The sequence below is a fragment of the Ahaetulla prasina genome, chromosome 13 (assembly GCF_028640845.1).
Source record: "Ahaetulla prasina isolate Xishuangbanna chromosome 13, ASM2864084v1, whole genome shotgun sequence".
Taxonomy (NCBI): domain Eukaryota; kingdom Metazoa; phylum Chordata; class Lepidosauria; order Squamata; family Colubridae; genus Ahaetulla; species Ahaetulla prasina.
The window spans coordinates 8569981-8588389 of NC_080551.1; the positions used below are offsets into that span (position 1 = coordinate 8569981).

General features: G+C 42.2%; 1 protein-coding gene across 1 annotated transcript; it reads right to left on the reverse strand.

The window, feature by feature from the left end:
* Positions 1–3208: 3208 nt before the first annotated feature.
* On the reverse strand, positions 3209–15923 carry MTFMT (mitochondrial methionyl-tRNA formyltransferase). The gene is made up of 9 exons (XM_058156427.1): positions 15711–15923; positions 12413–12625; positions 9648–9770; positions 8430–8532; positions 7458–7533; positions 7024–7115; positions 6163–6244; positions 4630–4712; positions 3209–3810 (listed from the first exon to the last, which is right to left on the reverse strand). The coding sequence occupies exons 1-9, from the start codon at positions 15878–15880 to the stop codon at positions 3595–3597; spliced, it is 1158 nt and encodes a 385-aa protein (XP_058012410.1). The 5' UTR covers positions 15881–15923; the 3' UTR covers positions 3209–3594.
* Positions 15924–18409: the final 2486 nt, after the last annotated feature.

The following is an 18409-nucleotide window of genomic DNA, read 5'->3' on the forward strand; positions in this document are numbered from 1 at the left end:
GTTTGGAGAAGCTCTCAGCATACGTGCAAAACAACAAATAATAATCACGATAATGATACCAATAAGACAAAGTAGTGGAACGGATGAGAAAGATAAAAGTAAGGTTCTACGTTTAGGCAAGAATAACCAAATGCACAGGTAGAGTATAGGTGGTCCCTGGCTCAAAAGCAGTAACTGTGAGAGGGATCTTGGGGTCCTAGTGGACGATCCTTTAAATAACAGCCAGCAGTGTGCTGCAGCTGGCAAAAGAGCCAGTGTAATCTTAGGGTACATAAACAGAGGGATAGAATCAAGATCACGTGAAGTGTTAATACCACTTTATAATGCCTTGGTAAGGCCACACTTGAAATACTGCATTCAGTTTTGCTCGCCACGATGTAAAAAAGATGTCGAGACTCTAGAAAGAGTGAAGAGAAGAGCAACAAAGATTATTTGGGAACTGGGGCTAAAATATATAAAGAACAGTTGCTGGAATGGAATGAAAAGAAGGTCTAGGGCAGGGGTGAAATACTACCGGTTTGCTCTGATTCAGGCGAACCGGTAGCAGTGGTGGGTTTCAAATTTTTTTACTACCGGTTCTGTGGGCGTGGCTTGGTGGGCATGGCATTGCTTGGCGGGCGTGGCTTGGTGGGCGTGGCAGGGGAAGGATACTGTAAAATCTCCATTCCCTCACCAATCCAGGGGAAGGATATTGCAAAATCCCCATTTCCTCCTGATCAGCAGGGACTCGGGAGGCAGAGAATAGATGGGGGCGGGGCCAGTCAGAATTTTTATTACCGGTTCGCCGAACTACTCAAAATTTCCACTACCGGTTCTCCAGAACTGGTCAGAACCTGCTGAAACCCACTTCTGACCGGTAGTGATAAGCTACCGGTTCTTCCGAACCGGTATTTCTGAGGATCAGCTATGCCGCGGGGTTTACCTTTGCTAGAAAGCAGGAAATCCTGCTTTCTAGCGAAGCTAAATCACATGACACAGCTGATCCGCCCCCCTCGCTGTTCTACTTATCTTCCCAAGCCTCCTTTTGATGTTATTACGCATGTGTACACAGCACGCATTTGGCAGGCAGTGCGCATGCGTGGCCAGCGAACCGGTAGCAAACCGGTTCAGATTTCACCACTGGTCTAGGGTGTGACATGATAGCAGTCTTCCAATATCTCAGGAGTTGCCACAAAGAAGAGGGAGTCGAGCTATTCTCCAAAGCACCTGAAGGCAGGACAAGAAGCAATGGGTGGAAACTAATCAAGGAGAGAAGCAACCTAGAACTAAGGAGAAATTTCCTGACAGAACAATTAATCAGTGGAATGACTTGCCTTCAGAAGTTGTAAATGCTCCAACACTGGAAGATTTGAACAAGAGTTTGGACAACCATTTATCTGAAATGGTTTAGGGCAGTGATGGCGAACCTTTTTGCCGTCACGTGCCAAGAGGGGGGAGTACGGGGGGGTAGGTGCCCACACCCATAATTTAATGCATCCCCTCATGATTGTGCGCAAGACCCCCACCGTACTTCCAACCCTTTTGGCATGTGATGGCCCCGTAGGCCCGTTTTTCGCCCTCCCCAGGCTCCAGAGGCTTTCTAGGAGCTTGGGAGGCAAAACGGCCTCCCCGAGGCCATCCAGAGGCCGGAAACGGCCCGTTTGCTGACTTCCAATAGGCCCAGAAGGCCCAAAAATCAGCTGGCTGGTGCGTGCATGCGCGCCGGAGCTGAACTAGGGCAACGCTCGCGTGCCCATGGATATGGCTCCGTGTGCCACCTGTGGCACGTGTGCCATAGGTTCGCCATCACGGGTATAGGGCTTCCTGAGCAGTGGGACAGCAGGCTTTCTGAGCAGGGAGTTCCCTGAACAGGGAATTGGATTAGAAGACCTCTTAAGGTCCCTTCCGACTCTGTTATTCTATTTTGTTAATACAGCCATACTGCAGGGGTAAATATACTTTGACGTAAGCCAGCGCTGTGGGAATTAGGTGTTCAGCAAAGCGATGGCATGGCGGGAAAAAAACCTGTCTCTGTGCCTAGTTGCTTTGGCATGCAATGTTCTGTAGCTGCATCCCCAGGGGGTTGGGGGGAAGGAGTTGAAGCAGCTCATGTCCAGGATGTGAGGGATCTGTAGGTATTTTCTCAACCCTCTTTCTGACCTGTGCAATATACATGTCCTCAGTGGAGGGCAAGCTGGTTACAACAGTCTTAAAGTTAAAATTAAAATCTTAATGTTGCCAAGTTTGGAGACTCCTAGAGTAGGGAGGTCGTGTAATGGGGTGCTGCGTAACGGGGTGAGCTCCCGTGACTTGTCCCAGCTTCTGCCAACCTAGCAGTTTGAAAGCAGGTAAAAAATGCAAGTAGAAAAATAGGGACCACCTTTGGTGAGAAGGGAACAGCGTTCCGTGCGCCTTCAGCGTTGAGTCATGCCAGCCATATGACCACAGAGACGTCTTCGGGCAGCGCCGGCTCTTCGGCTTTGAAACGGAGATGAGCACCACCTCCTAGAGTCAGGAACGACTAGCACATATGTGCGAGGGGAACCTTTACAACCTTTAATCTACAGTAGGGAGGTACCAGCCTTGTAAAGCAGTCCAGACATCCAGATGAACTAATTCTACTATAGTTAGGTTACTTTCACACAATTTTGCAAGTCTGAAAGTCCATTTCTCCCCACTTCCTCTTTATGGCTCAAGAAACTAGGGAGGGTCCCTTTTGAGACTTTCGCCACTCCCCATTCCTTCCGAGGGCTAAGCTGCCTCTTATCTGACAGTTCCTGTGGCTGCACCCGTCTCCCAAGGTCATTCCCACATACCATTACTAAAGGGTGGCAAATGAGATCTAATTATATGAGGGTTATTGAAGGCACAGCACCATTCATTCAGGAGTTTGCCTTTCTCACTGGATAGGGTTCATTGCAACAGTGAGTGTGGCTGTAAGTGAAAAACAACGTAATAGCAACTTTGACTCCTGCAAAAACTGTTGCAACTAAGGGCAGTCCAGATAGGGCAGGAAAAAGTTGCAAAAGGAGGTGCTGTTGAGGGCTGAATAACACTTCTGTGTACAGCCGTGTGTGTTTATACTTGTGTATCCCCACTGGTTACAATTCTTCTTAGATTTTCTTCAATAACATTTACTTATCGGGAATTCTTGGGATTGTCACCTTGATAATTCTAGATTCTGAAGGGCATTAGGCACCAATATTACACAAGTCAGCACTCTAAAATATCAGCCGTCGCAACAATTTGTGTGACACGCCTACGCAAACCTGTACAAAAATCATTTATTGTTCAGTAATACAACACGTGTGTCCTTAACTCAGTTAATCCTGCTCAACTGTATTTTAAGTTGGAAAAAGATGGATCCAGAAGCGGAAAGTATGGCTCCTGAAAAAAAATCAAGACTTGCAAGGCTGAGAGTGTTCTGAAGCTTTAAATACAAGGAATAAACACACTCTCCAGGTTACTAGTCCTTTGTGGTGTCCACTCCACAATATCAGCTGCAGAGTACTGCCTTTATGAATTTTTATTTGCTCCCATCACTGTTTTCCATCGGTCAAATCTGGGACAAGCTAAAACGCTTCCAATTTGGCTTTTCGTACAGAGTTCGTACTTTCACGTATTGCTGAAAACTGTATCACAATTATTCTGCGCATTCGGGGAACCTTTCGGCTTCTTTTTCACAGTGGTCAGCTTGAGTGTTTGAAACCGGCAGTTCTTGAGTGCTGCTTGAGAATTGTTCTGTGACCACGAATGTAGGTAGCCGTTGTAGAAGTCGGTTGCTGTCAATTTCTTTTTATGTATAATAGATCTGACTCCAACCCAACCTTCCTAGAAAGGGAAAAGAGGGGAGAGAACATGCACACACATACACCAAAAGCTTAGCAAACTCTGCAAACCCACCAGAAGTGATTCCATTGCAATAAGCTTAGGTGGAAACTAATATAGGATCCAGCATCCTGACGTTGTTAAATTTCAATTAAAAAAAAAATTGTAAAGGGCAACTTAGAAAATCTATAGACCAGGGGTGAAATCCAGCAGGTTCTGGAGAACCGGCAGCAGAAATTTTAAGTTGTTCAGAAAACCGGCAAATACCATCTTTGGCTGGCCCCAGAGTGGGGTGGGAATGGAGCTTTTGCAATATCCTTCCCCCAGAAGTGGGGAGGGAATGGGGATGTTGCAGAATCCTTCCCCTGGAATGGGGAGGGAATGGGGATTTTGCAGTATCCTTCCCCTGGAGTGGGGAGGGAATGGGGATTTTGCAGTATCCTTCCCCTGGAGTATGGTGGGAATGGGGATTTTGCAGTATCCTTCCCCCAAAGTGGGGATGGAATGGAGATTTTGCAGCATTCTTCCCTGCCACGCCTGCCAAGCCACACCACACCCACCAAGCCACGCCCAAAAAAATGGTAATAAAAAAAATTGGATTTCACCACTGCTATGGACGCTCTTTAGAGAAGACTCGGGGACTTAATACTAACAGTAGTGAGGAGGGACAATTTAACCCCAAAAAAATGTAATAAAAGTTGCGTTTGACTGGCCTTCTCTTTCCTCATCTCTTAGATGAAATGGAAACAGCACACATTTTGGGAGTCCATCTGCCTTAAACAGGAGTAAGAATATCACATGTACACACACACACAAACCTACCTTGCATCGGATGATCAGGATCTTTAATTGTTTGTGGTACAATACCAACCCTGGAGTTGCTTCCTTTTCAGCTATAACCTTATCTGTGGAATGTATAAACAGTTAGGTCGTTCTTGCCTCTGCAACAATAAAATCCAAGTTCCAAAGTATTATTAAAATCATATTTTGGTTAACTCTTATAGGAGAAGCCTAATTGACTTAAATATTACAAACAATTGAATATATTCACGGTGGCGCAGTGGTTAGAATGCAGTAAACGTAAAAGTTCCCATCACACATAGGTGCTAATCATTCCTGACTCTAGGGGGCGGTGCTCATCTCCGTTTCAAAGCCGAAGAGCCAGCGCTGTCCGAAGAAGTCTCTGTGGTCATGTGGCCGGCATGACTCAATGCCAAAGGCGCACGGAATGCTGTTCCCTTCCCACCAAAGGTGGTCCCTACTTTTCTACTTGCATTTTTTACCTGCTTTTGAACTGCTAGGTTGGCAGAAGCTGGGACAAGTAACTAGAGCTCACCCCATTACACGGCGCTAGGGATTTGAACCGCTGAACTGCCGACCTTTCGATCGACAAGCTCAGCGTCTTAGCCGCTGAGCCACCGCATCCCTTTAGAATGCAGTATTGCAGGGTAATTCTGCCCACTGCCAGAAGTTCGATCCTGACCGGCTCATGGTTGACTCAGCCTTACATCCTTCCAAGGTGGGTAAAATGAGGAGCCAGATGGTTGGGGGCAAAAATGCTGACTCTGTAAACTGCTTAGAGACGGCTTTGAAGTGGGCTAAGTGCCTCTGGTGGCTCAACAGACTAATGCAGTCTGTTATTAACAGCAGCTGCTTGCAATTACTGCAGGTTCAAGTCCCATCAGGCCCAAGATTGACTCAGCCTTCCATCCTTTATAAGGTAGGTAAAATGAGGACCCAGACTGTTGGGGGCAATAAGTTGACTTTGTATATAATATACAAATGGATGAAGACTATTGCTTGACATAGTGTAAGCCGCCCTGAGTCTTCGGAGAAGGGCGGGATATAAATGCAAATAAAAAAAAAAGTGCCTGCTTCATTCCATTCCATTCCATTCCATTCTTGTTCTATTCTATTCTGTTCTATTCAGTACTCTGGTGTATTTTCTATTGTTCTATTCTGATTCTGATTCTGATTCTGATTCCATTCCATTCCATTCCATTCCATTGTCAATTGTTATTGCTCCTGCTAATGTCCTATTCATTGTCACAGAGGGCAACCAAAAGAGAATATTCCTCACTTCTCCTTGTAGGCACCAAACAGAGAGTCATTCTTTTCATGCAACATTTTTCTACAGATCTACATTCTAAGATTAAGTTAAAGACAAGGGAGTTAATGTTACTAGAAAGAAGAATGCACTTAAGCAGTCTGATTCCAAAAAGAAAAAAAAGAAGATTTTCAAAATAGGAAGTCAGAAAGTGTTCAGTTTTGTTTCACAGACCGTCTGCTGTTATTTAGACACTGCCAGTATTAAGATGTTCTCGATCAGCATGCTAAAGGTTTCTCATTAAGTACCAGTAAAATCTGGTCGCATTTCTTCTTCTTCAAAGTCCAATAGTTTTACACTGGAACCCATCCACAGCGTCTTTAGAGACATCTAAAAACATACAGCACTGTGTAAGTTATAGAAGATCAGACACATTTCTTGTTCACTTCGAATAGAACCTAATTCCCACTTATGTCAAATTTAACACAATTTCTTCCAGGGTCAATTAAAAGAACCAGACCAGTTTCTCCTCCCAATCCGAGGAAAGACAAATATGAACATTTTTCACACTGAAATCAATTTGGTTTAAGTAGGAAGCTCATCTACTAGATCAGGGGGGTCAAATTCGCATCCGCAGGCTGGATGGGTCACGCGCACACCCATCCCACGCCACACCCAACCCAGCTCCGCGAATGGGAAAAATGTTGTGAAACATCACATGACAGCAACATGACATGACGAGTTTGACACCCGTGTACTGTATTTTAACTGTATTTTAACTGGAAAGGAGCCATAGTAGAACCCAAAGAATTTGCATTTTGTCTTTACCAGGTTAAATTCTGAGCGGGGACTCAGAATTAAGTAAGAGGAACGTAAGCTCTTCTTACTCATTTATATTTTTATATTTTTATATAAAAAATATATTTTTTATATAAAAAGCCTATTTTTATATATGCTCCATTTTATCCGTTAAAAAAATCCATCACATCAAAAAAATATTTCCCTATTTAAAAAAAAAAATACACTGTAATTCCAGAATATAGTTCTGTTCCCACCACCAACCCAGTTTCACCCAAGGGCTGAAAATCAAGACTGTTTTTGTAAAAAGCTGCTTCTGAATTTAAATGTATGATTGATAAGCAACCTGTTCTCCCAGAGGTTGACCTTACCATGGCTCCTAAGGCACGATGTATCCTGAGTATCTGCTCAGCAGTTTGTTCTTCCCACTGAATGCAACTCATTGCAATAGTGACTTTAGGAGCTTTAGAGGAAAATAAAAGAAAATTGATCTCTTTTCGTTCTGCATCTTTAAACAATTTAGATGTTCTTTCCCAACGTTTAGAAGCTATTCTTTTCGGTTGACGAAGTAATGGGTGCTCCCTCTTCTTCCACCTTTGAATTAAGAGACATTGGGTTTCCCTGACACCCTCAAAAATTAACCCTTGGCTGCCAAGCTTTCAACTTCATTACCAAGTATTCAAGTTTCGAAGGAAGGAAGGAAGCTGGGAGATTCACGGAAAACGTGTTACAACGGTCTACTTAGCAAAGGCTCGTATCGCAACTAGTTAATATCTACATTACACATGAAACTTGCGATAAATACCATGTGTCACTCCTTCTTTGGGTTGCTCTTTCTTCTTGCTTAAACTTTCTGGTAAGTTTTGCAAAACGGCAATCAGCTGAAGAAAAAAAAAACCAGAATGTGTATAAGTCCAAATGAAGAACAGATTCTCCTTCTCAATAAGCGCTGATCGCCAAGAGGCAGGGAGTGACCACTTCCATCCTTACTAGGACTTATCCAAGCCAGATTTTATCCTATGGATTCTGTGGTAGCCAGATCTTATTCTATGAGGTTCAAAGCCTCTACTGGAAATGGAACTTGTGGACTTTTGCACTTTAGATGGTTACAACCAGTGAAATAGCTTCAGGAACTATCCAGGTCCTGGGGGGCTCAGCTGTATGAAAATAAGGGTTTTACAAATGTATCAGAATGATTTATACCAGGGGTGTCAAACTCAATTTCATTGAGGGACGCATCAGGGCTGTGGTTGACCTCAGGGGTGGGCCGGCTAGGCATGGCCAGCTGGACACCGCTCACTGGGCACGTCTGACTGGGTGAGTGTGGCCAGTGGGTGGGTGAACGTGACCAGCTTGATGCCACTCCCCATGCTGGCATGTTTCCTCTTGGGTAGACTGGTGGCATTGACTGAGCCAATGCCACGCTGGCCCGATGTTTCCTCTTCGCATTGGGGAGACCGGGCCAAAGCAATGCAGGACAGCCCCTAACATTTTCCAGGACGGCCCCGCGGGCTTGATCCAATCACATCGCCGGCTGGATGCAGCCCATGGGCCTTGAGTTTGACATCACGGGTTTATACCAAGGCTGGCTAGGGAATTCCAGGAGTTGAAGTCCTAGTTTGAAATACACTAATCTCTGCAGTCTACTTACAGTCTGATTTACAATGGGCTCAGAACAGGTGCTTTCAAACTGAGAAAACACTTTTGGCATTTATCAGTATCTCCCATAATTGTTTTCATGGGAGAAAAATGTCATTAAACAAGGGCTTTCATTTACCATGTTTGCACCTTCTTTGGATAACAGAGGCTCCAGTTTTTTAGCTGAGCAACGGGGTGGAACGGCAAATTCTTCTTGTTTAATAATTGGGCCCACATCAAACCTGGGGAAAGAACATATTGCATGAAGCCTTTTGTCAGATTCTGTATAGGATCTAAAAACTTAGTAAGAGGTAGTGGAGAGACTGGACAGAGAACACGACTGCTGCATTGATACAGAAGTTTTAAAAAGGCTTTTAGTAATGGGCTCTGAATCTTAGAATCAAAGGATTGGAAGGGACCTTGAAGGTCTTCTAGTCCAACCTCATGCCTTGCGCGGAAAACTTCAAACCATTTTGGGCAAAAGATTGTCCCATCTTTTCTTGAAAACCTCCATTAATGCTGTGCACACAATTTCAGAAGTGAAAGCTGTTCCACTGCTTAGAATATGTTAGAATAGAATAGAGCTGGATGGGACCTTGGAGGTCTTCTAGTCCAGTCCCCTGCTCAAGCAGGAAAACCATCTCAGACAACTGACTGACCAGTCTCTTCTTAAAAACCTCCAGTTTTTATAATTATTTATAATTATATATTTATAATTATAATTATTAAATAATTATATTTTAATTATTACATAATTAATCATTCTTTTTTTTATTGAAAAAGTTTTAAAAAACAAACATTTTTCCCCCTCCCCCCCTAAAAACCCCCTTCCCCCCTCCCTTCGCCCCCCCCCTCCGGCTTCCCGGGTCGATCACAAGGTATTATTACACATAAACCAAACATAGACTAAGATTTTCCCTTCTAACCCAATTAGCCTCATCCGGGTCTTTTCATTTCCTAACCTCCCCCATAACATTCTAAAATAATACATCCTAATTATTCAAAGGCAATCTGATATCTCTTAATCTGATATCTATTTTGTCGATAATCAATCCATTTTTTCCATTCAATTAAATATCTTTCCTGCGTATTGCCTTTCAAAAAGGCTGAGATTTTTGCCATCTCAGCCAAGTTGATAACTTTCAATATCCATTCTTCTATTGTGGGTAATTCTTTTTTCTTCCAATATTGTCCAATCAGCAGTCTTGCTGCTGTTATTAAGTTCAAGATCAATTCAAGATTAATTAATCATTCTTAATAATAATTCTTACAGTTTCTTACAAATTCTTACTTAATACCGGTAATTCTCACAGCCAGGTCTTTGAAGACTGGATGCTGAATGAAACAGGCAATGTACCTCTTAGGCCTGATCTGCATAATTGTGACCCCGGTTACTGTATCTCCATGGAGCACGGTGTGGATGATTGGTGCAGGGCCACGCCACCGAGGAAGGTAGCTGGGGTGGACATTCAGCATGCCACTGGGTCAAAATATTGGATAATTAGAACAAGATGACAACAATCCATTTTTATTTATTATATTTTTACACCATTGGACTTCAAAATGACTCCCCGACATTTTTAAGGATAAACCGATCAAGTTAAAAATTCAGCAATGTAACAAGCACAACATATAATGGCACTGTAGAAGTGAGGAGTAATTTTTACCGATATCTCAGCGTTCCAATATAACTAAAACACATAGAAGGAAAACATGTAAAAACGTATATAACAATACATGATTTTACAAAGCAAGAAAACGTACAATGCAATTCTTTCCAGCCAGCCAGATTTTTGGATTATAACTCCTGTAATTCAAGGCCCACGCTGCTTTGGGTATCTTGCTGTAACCCAAATAATCAATTACCTTATTTTTATCATTTTAAAATCTTGTTAAATCTTGAAGTAAAGACAAGGATAGAGAAAGCTCAAACAGCATTCTTCAAAATGAAAAAGGTCTTCTGCTGTCACGACATAAGCCTAAGACTGAAAATCAGGCTTCTCAGATGTTACATCTTGCTCTACGGAGTGAAGAGTTGGTCTCTGACAGAAAGCCACTTGAAGAGACTAGAAGCATTTGAAATGTGGGTTTACAGGTGGCTGTTATGTATAAGTTGGGTTGACAAAATCAGAAATGAGGAGGTGATAAGGCGCTTGGGAAGCCAAGGGAAATCATCAAGACCATTAAAAAGCAAAACTTAGAATATTTTGAAGATGTGATGCAGCACCCAGAAAAGCATGGCATCCTTCACTTAATCCTCCAAGGAAAGATTGAAGGGAAACAAGGTCCAGGCAGAAGAAGAATATCATGGCTTCAAAATCTAAGGGACTAGTTTGGACAGCACTTTTTTGTGCCGCTGTTGATAAAAATAAGATCGCCAACAACATCCGATGATGGATATGGCACAAGAAGAAGAAATCTTGTTCTGAAATCTGTCTGACTGCAATGGCATATAACATTATGCTAGAATGTTGCAACATCTACTTTATTTTTTATGAACTGCATGCAAAAGATAAATGTTATTTCTCAACCAGAATTTGGAGGTTGCTGCTCCCAAACAATGCACCAATTATAAGTCAAGAACCTTGGTCTAAGATTTCAGTTTCTATAGACAGCAACAGGCAAGGAATTTTAATTTAGACATTGCATAATCTTTGCTTAATCAAGCTTAGCTACTCACATCGGCACAAGGTGTCAAACTGAGCTATTTTGCAGCAGGTACTGGGACAATATTTGTAAAGAATCTACCCTACTTCCCCAAAAATAAGACATCCCCTGATAATAAGCCCAATCGGGCTTTTGAACGCATGCGTTAAAATAAGCCTCCCCCCGAAAATAAACCCTCCCCAAAAATATTTAAACACAGAGCTGGAAATCAGGTAAGACGGCAAGAGGAGCCCCATCTAGCTCCACATGCCCCAAAATAATAAGACCTCCCCAAAAATAAGGCCAAGCGCTTATTTCGGGGTTCAAAAAAAATATAAGACAGGGTCTTATTTTTGGGGAAACACGGTATATTTCTCTGCAATTCTGCCTTATTGCACTAGCAGGTTTTTCTTGATCTTTGTGGGAAACTGCAATAAATTGCGGACAGTCCTAATTTAGCAAATGCTTTGTTTAGAGAATGTTCGCAGTTATGGCTAGAAAAGTGATGAAAAAGTTACTCAGTGGTATAGGGTCTCCTGCTTGAGTAGTGGGATGAACTAGAACAGGGATCTCCAACCTTGGCAACTTTAAGACTTGTGGACTTTAACTCCCAGAATTCCTCAGCCAGCTTTGCTTTGCTGGCTGAGGAATTCTGGGAGTTGAAGTCCACAAGTCTTAAAGTTGTCAAGGTTGGAGACGCCTGAACTAGAAGACCTCCAAGGTCCCTTCCAACTTTGTTACCAATTCTAGCAATTTGCAAGTGTACAAAGCATAGGAAAGCTGAAGTAAGTGGTTTTCATTGAGTGATTGCTTTGCTTAAAGACCGAGTTGCTGGCTCCGTGGTTGCTAAACGAGGACTACCTGTACATTGTTTTAATGGCTGCATTCTAAATTATTATATTTTACCCCAACGCATACAATATTGGCACTTGTTCATGAGTAAATCAGCAAAGAATGGAACCTTAGAGATGATTAAAAACACTAAAATATTTTTAGCACACTGAAAAAAGGAAACGTTGCCACTGACAGGGGAAAAATGAGAATGATACGTTAGCTGAATTTCAGCCAAAAAAAATGTAGGAACTCGAGAGTATTACCATTCTTGATCAGAAGTAGTCAAGGCGATGCCTGATTTGAATAATGCCCATAAAACTCTATGACCAGGAAAACTGTATCAACCTGTATGTCTGATTACAGCTGCAGGTCAGAAACACTTGCAGTGCTACAGGTTCCTCAATTCCCCTACACTATGCACTGGAAATTACTTTTAGAAGCATCTGTAAATTTGACTATTACATGACCCAGGTCGCAAACAATACAAAAAAGCAGGAATTTTCATAAAGAAGTTGGCCCTTCCACTCCTATATATAATCAAACATTACATAAGGAAGTCTTTCCTTTACTCTAAAAGCCAGAAATAGTTGCGTGATAAAATACACAAAGAAAATGAGTCGGTTTTTTGGTGATAATTCTTACTAGGGGAACTTTCGGATGAGGTCCTCACTAAGCAGACGTCCGAACGATGCCACCACGCCAAGGTCAAAATTCTCACATGAACCTACATCAGGCCAGATGTGGACGGGGAGCTGAAACTGCTCTGCATACTTCTTCACAGGGAGTACTTTTGAGTGACTGGGGGGCAGAGACACCACCTCCAGGTGATCCACAAGCTGGTCTGGCTTTGGCACTCTGCCCTTGCAGGGGAGAACAGAATAAAAACTTTATTGTCACTTTAAATGTACATTAATCAGCATACATTAAAATGAAACTTTGTTACATTCAGCTCTCAAAAGGTAACCATTATACATATACCCACAAACACAGGCATATATGACACAGAGAAACATAACAGTCTAGTTTGGAGGTATACATGTACAAGACAAACGAATCTCGTGAGTTTACCAGACGGATGGCGTAGGGAACAAAGCTGTTATAGAATCTGGTAGTCCTGCTTGAAATATTTTTTTTTAATTTATTTATTTCATCACAACAATATACATAAGCATCACACAAAAAGATTATATAGTATATAAACACACTATAAAAGATTATATAGTATATAAACACATATGAAGAAATATAAGGAGGTATAAGCATATATATATATATATAAGAAGAAGAAAAAGAAAAACAATAGGACAGGAGCGGTAGGCACGTTTGTGCTCTTATGCATGCCCCTTATGGTCCTCTTAGGAATGGGGTGAGGTCAATAGTAGAAAGTTTTTGGTTAAAGGCCTGATTTTAAATTCTAAATTTTAAATTTTAATTGAATTTGATGGGTTTAAATTTCTGTAATTTTATGGGGTGTAATGTTATTTTAAATTTTCTGGCAAATTTGAATCAGTTTTTTAAGGGTTGTTTTAATTATGGTGTATGTTTCTGTTTGTATTTTATTTGCCTGTTCACCGCCCTGAGTCCTTCGGGAGAAGGGCGGTATACAAATTAAAACATCATTATTATTATTATTATTATTATTATTATTATTATTATTATTATTATTATTATTATTATTATTATTATTATTATTATTATTATAGCTTTTGGGATTATGGGAAGAGACCACAGAGTCAGGTAAAGTGTTCCAAGCACTGATGATTCTGTTACAGAAGTCATATTTTCTGCAATCTAGATTAAATCTAGATTAAATACTCCAAAAACCTCCTCCCAGAGGGGAGCACCAGAAACAAACTGTGAGTGTGTGGGGTATTTAACAATGCTTCGAGCTCTAAGCACATAGTGCTTATAAGCAGTATTCTGGATAATGAGGAGAGAGCTTCCTATAATCGTCTCCACTGTCCTCACCACTCTCTGTATGGACTTTCTGTCTGAGGCACTGCTGCCACCAAATCAAACAGTGCAGTTTTGAAATAATAGAAAATATTTGTAGCTCGGGTTTTAGATTTTGGCAGTGGTTCGCTGTCCAAGCTTGTTTCAATTTAGTTGATGCAGTTTGTTAAAACAGTCTCAACCATGCCTCTTCAGAAAGTGGTCAGGACAGAAGGAGAAAAGATGTGCTCTCCTCATCCGATGCAGGAAATGCAAATGCTGGTTTGAACACTTCACTAAGGATAACATATGAAGAGGCCAAGTCGGACTGTTAGTTATCTGCACCCGGATACTTAATATGTCTGACCACCCCCACAGCTGTAGCAACACATGGAGATCCTTTAAAAAGACTTAACTATTAAATCTACTATTTTAATTGGATTGCCAAAGAAAGATGAGAAGCTGTATTTTATCACAATAAAGTGCTTATTTTAGAAACCTTTATGAATTCACTTGTAAATTAGGGAACCTTACATTACCCATTGCAGACCCAGAAATAGAGTTTCTATATTCAAAGCAAGTGTTCCCTAAACTGAATTTCAGTTCTGTTCCTATCTGTGCTATCCTATGACCTTGTCAGTGGCTTATAATTCTGCCACTGATATATTGCCTTTGCTCTTTAGGGATATGAGGGTTTTCAGGTCATATTTAGAGCATGACTGTGAAGATTTTAAGTTCTGTATCAAGCATCTTCAACTGAAGAGAGTCAAGGCTGTTGGAGAGAAGAAAACCTTCTTGCCCCTGACAATTAAATTAGCCAATAGTGGGATTAATGGATAAGTAGCTCTGTCAGGTCTAAATCAGTACCTAAAGTTCCCTCCTACAATTCAAATACAGCCAGGCAAAGCTTTTCTTATGCAATCATCCGTCTCTTAACTTGTGTGCTTAACTAGTATAAAAAAATTCCTGAGTGGATTCACTCAGGAAAAAACTATGGTTTACAAAGCTTATTTGCCTAATTAGAAGAAACACCAACTCAAAAATCCAACCAAGTATGTGGTTTATCCATAGGTGTGAGCTCTGTCAAAAAGTTAAAGAGAGTCCAGGTGTAGTCACCTGGAACCCCCAAAGTTAGCATCCCCTTTGGGCCAAGCTTACCTCCCAAATCAACAGCAGCAAAAAGCTATAAGCGATTTGCTATTGTTTTCTTCCCATCCCGGCTTAAAGTTGTGCATTTGCTGATGCTCTTCCATCACCTATCGTAGCTAAATTCAACCATGCTGGGCTGATTAAGAACCAGCCAAGGCTGGTTCATTTGGCATCCAATCCCTGGATCTTCCCATTGATTCATCTCGTTTGCTCTCCATTTATAAACTGGTTTAAGAATAGAAGGGTGTGTGTGTGTGTGATTTTGGTTTTATTAAGCTAAGCAGGGTTATGGCACTCTTATTGTGTTAACTCCGCTCAACCGCTTGCAGTCCTGCTTCCCAACCTCAGCAACTATCAGAGGCTAGAAGCCAAGATGGAATTAACAGACGACAAATATAATATTGGCTTGCTCTTTGTGTCTAATGAAGATTTCTTAGTCATCCAGGTCATGGTTGTCCCAAAAGTGCTTTTTTTCCAAAAGGCAATTGGGCCTTTGTTTTCCCTTAAAGACGTTTTGCTTCTCGTCCAAGAAGCTTCTTCAGTTCTTCTCTGAGGCTTTCTAGGAAAAAACCACCAAGAAAGTCCAGTTTCCCTTTAGAAAAGCACCTTTGGGATCGTGTGGACTTCAACTCCCAGAATCCCCCATCCAGCCATGAGTCTGAATGGTCGCTCAGCCTCTCCTACGTCATCAGGGGGCGCGACGTCCATCCAGCGGGATTGAGGATTCTGGGAGTTGAAGTCCTCACAGCTGCTGAGGTTGGGGGAAGGGCACTAAACTTGGAGTGACCCTCAACATTCACCCTCCCCTTCCTCATTCCCTCGCCCCCTTCCCGCCCCCTCCCCACCGCGAAAGACCCACCGGGCTGCCTGGAGCGCTCGGAGGATCTCTGCGGAGAAGTGGTCGGTGCCAAAGAAGAGGACTCGCCAGGGGGGCTTCTCGCGCCTCGGGGCCTCGCACGCGGGTGGGGTCGCGTGGCCCCTCCCGCGGCCCCACCCGCCCCGCCAGGCTCGCAGGAACCGCGCGTTCATCGCCGCTTCCGCAATCCCGCTGGCTGGACGTCGCGCCCCTGATGACGTAGGAGAGGCTGAGCGACCATTCCTGAGCCGTGGTCCCAGCGAGCTCGCCGCGAGGGCTTCTGGGATTGCCTCGAACCCCGCGGACTTTGCCGCGTAGCCATAGCAACCGGGAAGCCGCTGTATCCATGGCGACCCCTGGGAGCCTTTGCTTAGGGAAAGCTGAGGGTTGCGCGTTAAAGCAGCCGCGTTCAGACAACTTGCTTGAACTAGTGACCGAAGCCCGCCCCCCCCCGCCACCTCTTTTCTGGATTTCCACAATGATTATGCAGCAGTTGCTATTGTTCACCCAATAAATACAATGAGCCACAAATGAACTAACCAGGGTTAGCATGAAACTGGTTAAGCCTGCAGACTGCCATTGGTTAGCACAGGGGTCTGCAAACTTGGCTCAGCCAGCTGGCTGAGGAACTCTGGGAGTTGAAGTCCACAAGTCTTAAAAGAGCCAAGTTTGCAGACCCCTGGGTTAGCAGAATGGTAGGGACCCACCTAGACTGTTAATAACCTCTCTTTGCAACATGTCAATGTGAATGCCTCTGTCCAACTGCTGCATTGCACTGCAGGCAGAAATTCCAACAGGGAGAGCTTTAGAACTGAGCATCCAATGCTTGCTGGGATGAGATTCTATTATTTTTTTATTTTCGTCAGGCATGTATTTTATGACAGATGCAAGTGTAAACACAATTATAAATACATGAAAAGGATACGAATTAAAGAAAACACTAGGACAGGGATGGTAGGTACGCTGGTGCGCTTATGCACGCCCCTTACAGATAGATCTCTTAGGAACGGGGTGAGGTCAACAGTAGATAGTCTAAGGTTAAAGTTTTGGGGATTTTGGGAAGAAATCACAGTCAGGTAGTGCATTCCAGGCGTTGACAACTCTTACTGAAGTTGTATTTTCTGCAGTCTAGTTTGGATCAGTTTACCATGAGTTTGTATCTATTGTATGCTCATGTATTGTTTTGGTTGAAGCTGAAGTATTCATTGGCTGGTAGGACATTGTAGCAGATGATTTTATGAGCTATGCTTAGGTCAGACTGAAGATGGCGAAGTTTTAAGTTGTCTAAGCCCAAAATTCCGAGTCTGGTGGCATAAGGTATTCTGTTGCGAGCAGAGGAGTGGAGGACTCTTCTTGTGAAATATCTCTGGACTAGTTCGATTGTATTAATGTCTGATATGCAGTGCGGGTTCCAGACAGATGAGCTGTATTCAAGAATTGGTCTGGCAAAAGTTTTGTATGCCCTTGTTTGCAGTTCAATATTACCGGAGAAAAAGCTACGCAAGATTAGGTTAATGCTTTTTAGCAATGCTGTTACAGTGAGCTCTGGCACTTAAATCATTTGAGATGAGTACTCCAAGGGTTAGGGTTAGGGTTAGAGCATTTGTTGGTTGAGATTTGGAGTTGCCTGTTATTCTGTCTGCTATTCCTTCCTAAAAGCTTAACAACCTGCAGGAATAGTTTGCAGCATTTGGATTTTCTTCATCAAGAAAGGGTTTGATCCACTCCCAGTTTAAAAAGAAATTGCTTTGATTAGATAGATGGCAGTGATGATTATGGTGAATCTTGAAAAGGGATAGATATTATAAAGTTTTATTCTGTGTTTAATTTTGGGGTACCTGCATTTAATTTGTAGGTCCATTTAAAGCCTGTTTTTAAGTTTCGTGCAGATAAGGAATTGAGAACCAGAATAATAACTGCAAACTTTATGATTTTATTATCTCTGCTTTTTTTTACATTATTTTCTAAAACAAAATGAGCAGATCTTTGGGAACTATATGTAATTTTAAGCTTTAAAAAAAACAGCCAGCTTTTTGACATAGTTTTAAATTACCTGGCAACCTATGAGTACATTATAAAACTATAGTTCAAAACTGTTACTTATGTCCATTATAGAATGCCAATGTCTCTTGGGTTATAAGCTAATAAAAGAAACAAATGAATTCATGTAGCTTTCTTTTTTTAAAAAAAAAAGATAATGTCAAAAGACTTGACCGAAGTGCGATCCTTAGAGACATGCGTCCTCAGACATAAAAGCTACTGAGTATGATGCAAAGATGATTACAACCCTGGTTACTCTGTAACCAAGAGCCTAGGTTAAAGACCCTGCAAACAGAACAGTTTCAGGGACTGATAACCCAAAGTAAATATACTAAATGCAGATTGCACTTTCTTCTGAGGCACACCAAGGCCAAAAGTGGACTGATATAAAACCACCAAAGATGTTCTTGGCAGGATTCCTGTTGCTTACTCAAGTAATAATGAAATGCAGGGCAGAATTTGTAGCAGGCTGTGATTGTTGACCTGAGAAAAATAGAAGGAGAAATGGATCTAAATGCGAAGCGCATCAGGGAAAAAGACTGTGCTGCTGAATATACCTGTATGTATCAACTATGCTGATGTCACAATCACCCCTTTGGCAATTTGAATCAGAAATAAAGGCTTTCAGCAAAAGAATATAACCTTTGGGGGTTGTTCTGAGG

What these genes read in the sequence shown, in the direction of transcription:
- MTFMT (XM_058156427.1), bottom strand. Translation starts at nt 15,880, where the DNA reads ATGAACGCGCGGTTCCTGCGAGCCTGGCGGGGCGGGTGGGGCCGCGGG. An exon ending in CTCATCCGAAAGTTCCCCTA is followed by an intron (nt 9,771 to 12,412) that starts GTAAGAATTATC and finishes ATTTTGACCCAG; the next exon opens with TGGCATGCTGAATGTCCACC. An exon ending in ATGCAGATCAGGCCTAAGAG is followed by an intron (nt 8,533 to 9,647) that starts GTACATTGCCTG and finishes TTCTTTCCCCAG; the next exon opens with GTTTGATGTGGGCCCAATTA.